The sequence below is a fragment of the Trachymyrmex cornetzi genome, unplaced genomic scaffold (assembly GCF_001594075.2).
Source record: "Trachymyrmex cornetzi isolate Tcor2-1 unplaced genomic scaffold, Tcor1.1 scaffold2919, whole genome shotgun sequence".
NCBI lineage: Eukaryota > Metazoa > Arthropoda > Insecta > Hymenoptera > Formicidae > Trachymyrmex > Trachymyrmex cornetzi.
Window position 1 is genome coordinate 1,139 of NW_017297606.1, and position 3,147 is coordinate 4,285.

Sequence of the window (3,147 nt, forward strand, 5' to 3'; positions counted from 1 at the left end):
GTAGGGATCGACGCTGGTGATGCAGCTTCAAACGCATCCAGTGTAATAAACATAGAGACGGAGCAGGAGGAAGCGTCGGAGGTAGATCTGACGATATCTACCCCTGCCGAGGGAACAGAGGACGACCTGACGTCGTCCTTTGATCAGGTCCCCAGGAAGGGGAAGAAGAGGGGGCGGAAGCCGAAGGGCTCCAATTGTCCAGGAGCCCACGCGCTGACGAAGCTCTCCTCCAAAAGAATGGATTACGAGGACGACGAATTAGACCGAGTCGATTTCTTCAAGATTTCGAAGAGGCCCGGCCATGGACTAAAGAAGAGAAAGGGTCTGGTTGAGTGTCAGCTAGATGACAGACTCACATCCTGTCAAAAGGACGCAGTGGAGGAGGTTACAGCCCTTTTCCCCCAAATGTCTCCGAAATCGGTGATGGCCGTTGAGGGTGTTAGAGACTGCGGGTGAAGCCGAAAGGCGGACGCAATCTATGAAGGGTGATCTGCGGCGTCAGATTAAGTTAGGCGTCAACGTGGCCAAGATAGCGGTACAAAGGCTGGTATCTGAGATCGCTAAAGGTACGGGACCAACGGATGAGATCAGGGCCAATAATCAGGCCCTGGAAAGGGAAGTCGTCAAGCTCCGACGAGAGGTGGATACTCTACGTCGAGAGAGAGAGAGAGAGACAATGAGAGGACAGATTAAGGCACTACAAGGTACTGTACAAGACCTGAAGGACAGGGACAGGAAGCGAGGCCGCGGCAGGAGCTATGTCCTCTCCTCGGATGAGGAAGCCCGTGACTCAGGCTCGCCAATCAGAACCAGGGGACGAAATAGAGAGGAACGTCCTGCGCGGAATAGAGACACGGATATAGACGAAGCGGAGAGTCTCCCCCCGGCGTATAGACCGACGATTGGAGTTCGCAAAAGACTGGAGGACAGGCCCCCTCGTTTAACGACGGTAAATGAGAGGAGCGATATAGTAACGGAAGAAACAAGACAATCTGCCTTGAGGAAACGCGGGGACGCGCACATGGAAGGGACAGGAAATAGGCCGATGAGCGACAACCGGGGAGCGGAGCCTAGGGGCGACCGGGACCTGGGAAGCCCGCTGCCTCCGATGGACTATCCGGCCGAGGGCGAGGCATAGACAGAGGCAAGAACGAAAAGGGCGCGGAAAAGGATGAGGAAGAGGGAGAGGGCAAGAGCGGCCCCAGAAGTGAGTGCCGATATACGGGACGGACGGGCTGTTTTACCCCCGCCTACCGCAGGGGGCGCTTCTGCCGGAGTGCGCCGGGCCGGCATGATCAAAAACGCGACGGGAGTGAGTGCGCGTGGTGGGGCACCGAGAGGCCCCGCCTCCGCGAGTGCTGCGACCCGACCCCGTGTGAGGGGCCCGGGAGAAGTGGTACGGCGGCTTCCCCCGACCAGGGACAACAAATTCAGGGCGCCAAGGACGGCAGCGGTCCTGATTAAATGTGATGAGGACAAGGACAGGCTGGGCGCTGTGACATATGCTGAGGTCATGAGACTTGCTAGAAGCAAGATCTCACTAGATGACCTCAGCATAGCGAACACGCGCATTAGAAAGGCGCAAGCTGGAGGTCTCTTGATCGAGATCCCAGGTGGGGATGAGGCTGGGACTAAAGCGGAGGCCCTAGTGAACAGACTTAAGGGGGTTCTCGCCGAGAGTAAGTATAAAGAAGAGGTGAGGATCGTCAGACCGATGCGGAGGGCCGAGATGAGGCTCATTGACATCGACCAGTCGGTCACGGCAGAGGAGGTGGCTGAGGCAGTCGCGAAGAATGGGCAGGCTCAGCTAGGAGACGTTAGAGTTGGCCCCCTCAGACCTGGGAGAGGGGGACTCAACGCCGTGTGGGTTCAATGCCCTTTGGCATGCGCCAATAAGCTCTTAGGTGACGGACGCCTAAGAGTCGGATGGAGTGGTGCCCCTGGCAAAGCGGAGGCTGCAATGCTTCCGCTGCTTTGCTGTGGGGCACACCAGAGCCAATTGTATGACCCAGGTGGATCGTTCCACCTGGTGTTTCCAGTGTGGAGACAATGACGGACATAGGGCGGCCGACTGTAGAAAGCCTCCGAAATGTCCGGTATTTGCGGGACGAGGATTGCCATCGGGGCATCGCGCGGGTGCGGCAGAGTGTGTGCCATATAATGGTCGTGGACAAATAGCCAATAGTGGGGACAGAGTGGTTAACACGGAGGAAGCATCAGCCGGGGCTAATCGGGGAGCTCCGACAACAGCTGATGAACCGGTTGCTATGGAGGTAACTAATGACTAAGTTAGCACAAATAAATGTTAACAGGTCGCGACCATCCCAGGATTTGGTTGCGAGGGTAAGCGAGGAACTCAGGTTGGGGATAGTGGCTATCTCGGAACCCAATGGCATCCCAGACAATGGCCGCTGGGTAGCCTCTAGTGATGACCCTCCCTCGGCAGCCATTACATGGCAAAAAGAGTGCCGTGCACCCCTCGATGGAGGGGCAGGAGGTTTGCGGCGGTGGACTGGGAAGATATGATTTTTGTATCATGCTATTTCTCCCCCAGTCTTAGTGAGGTTGAATTCATTAGAGACCTCTACGAACTAGAGGGTAAGTTATTGGGAGTAAGGGGTTACCCGGTGGTGATCACGGGGGACTTCAATGCCCTCGCCCACGCATGGGACCCTGGACGCCCTAATAGAAGAGGAGCTATCCTGTCGGATTGGATAGGGATCATGGATTTACAGGTGCTGAACGAGGGTATAGTGCCGACGTGCGTGCATCCACCGGGTGTATCGTGCGTGAATCTCACGCTGGCGTCTGGTGCTGCAGCAAGGAGAATCTCTGCTTGGAGAGTGGAGGCCGACCTGGAGTCGCTCTCGGACCATAGATATATAACTATGGAAGCCGGGACCTCCTTGATTGGGCCACGGTTAAACCTTGTAACGGAACGGTCCCGCTCAACACTCCCGGAATGACGTCTATCGCCTCGGTTTCTTACATGGACTCTATCCCCGAATACGATATCGACGAATAATCCCGATTCGTGTCCCACTTATCCGCACGCTGACTACTTCGCGCCTCTATCAATCTAAGTCGCTCATCGCGAAAATCTCTGCTTATGAGTCTCGAATGAGAATAGCCAATGCCAACAGCGAA

The 3,147-nt window shown here is 56.0% G+C and overlaps 1 protein-coding gene across 1 annotated transcript; it reads left to right on the plus strand.

Moving 5' to 3' along the window:
- Positions 1-478: 478 nt before the first annotated feature.
- On the plus strand, positions 479-1,138 carry LOC108762293 (RNA-binding protein 25-like). The gene has a single exon (XM_018509227.1). It carries the CDS (start codon positions 479-481, stop codon positions 1,136-1,138), a length of 660 nt encoding a protein of 219 aa, XP_018364729.1.
- Positions 1,139-3,147: the final 2,009 nt, after the last annotated feature.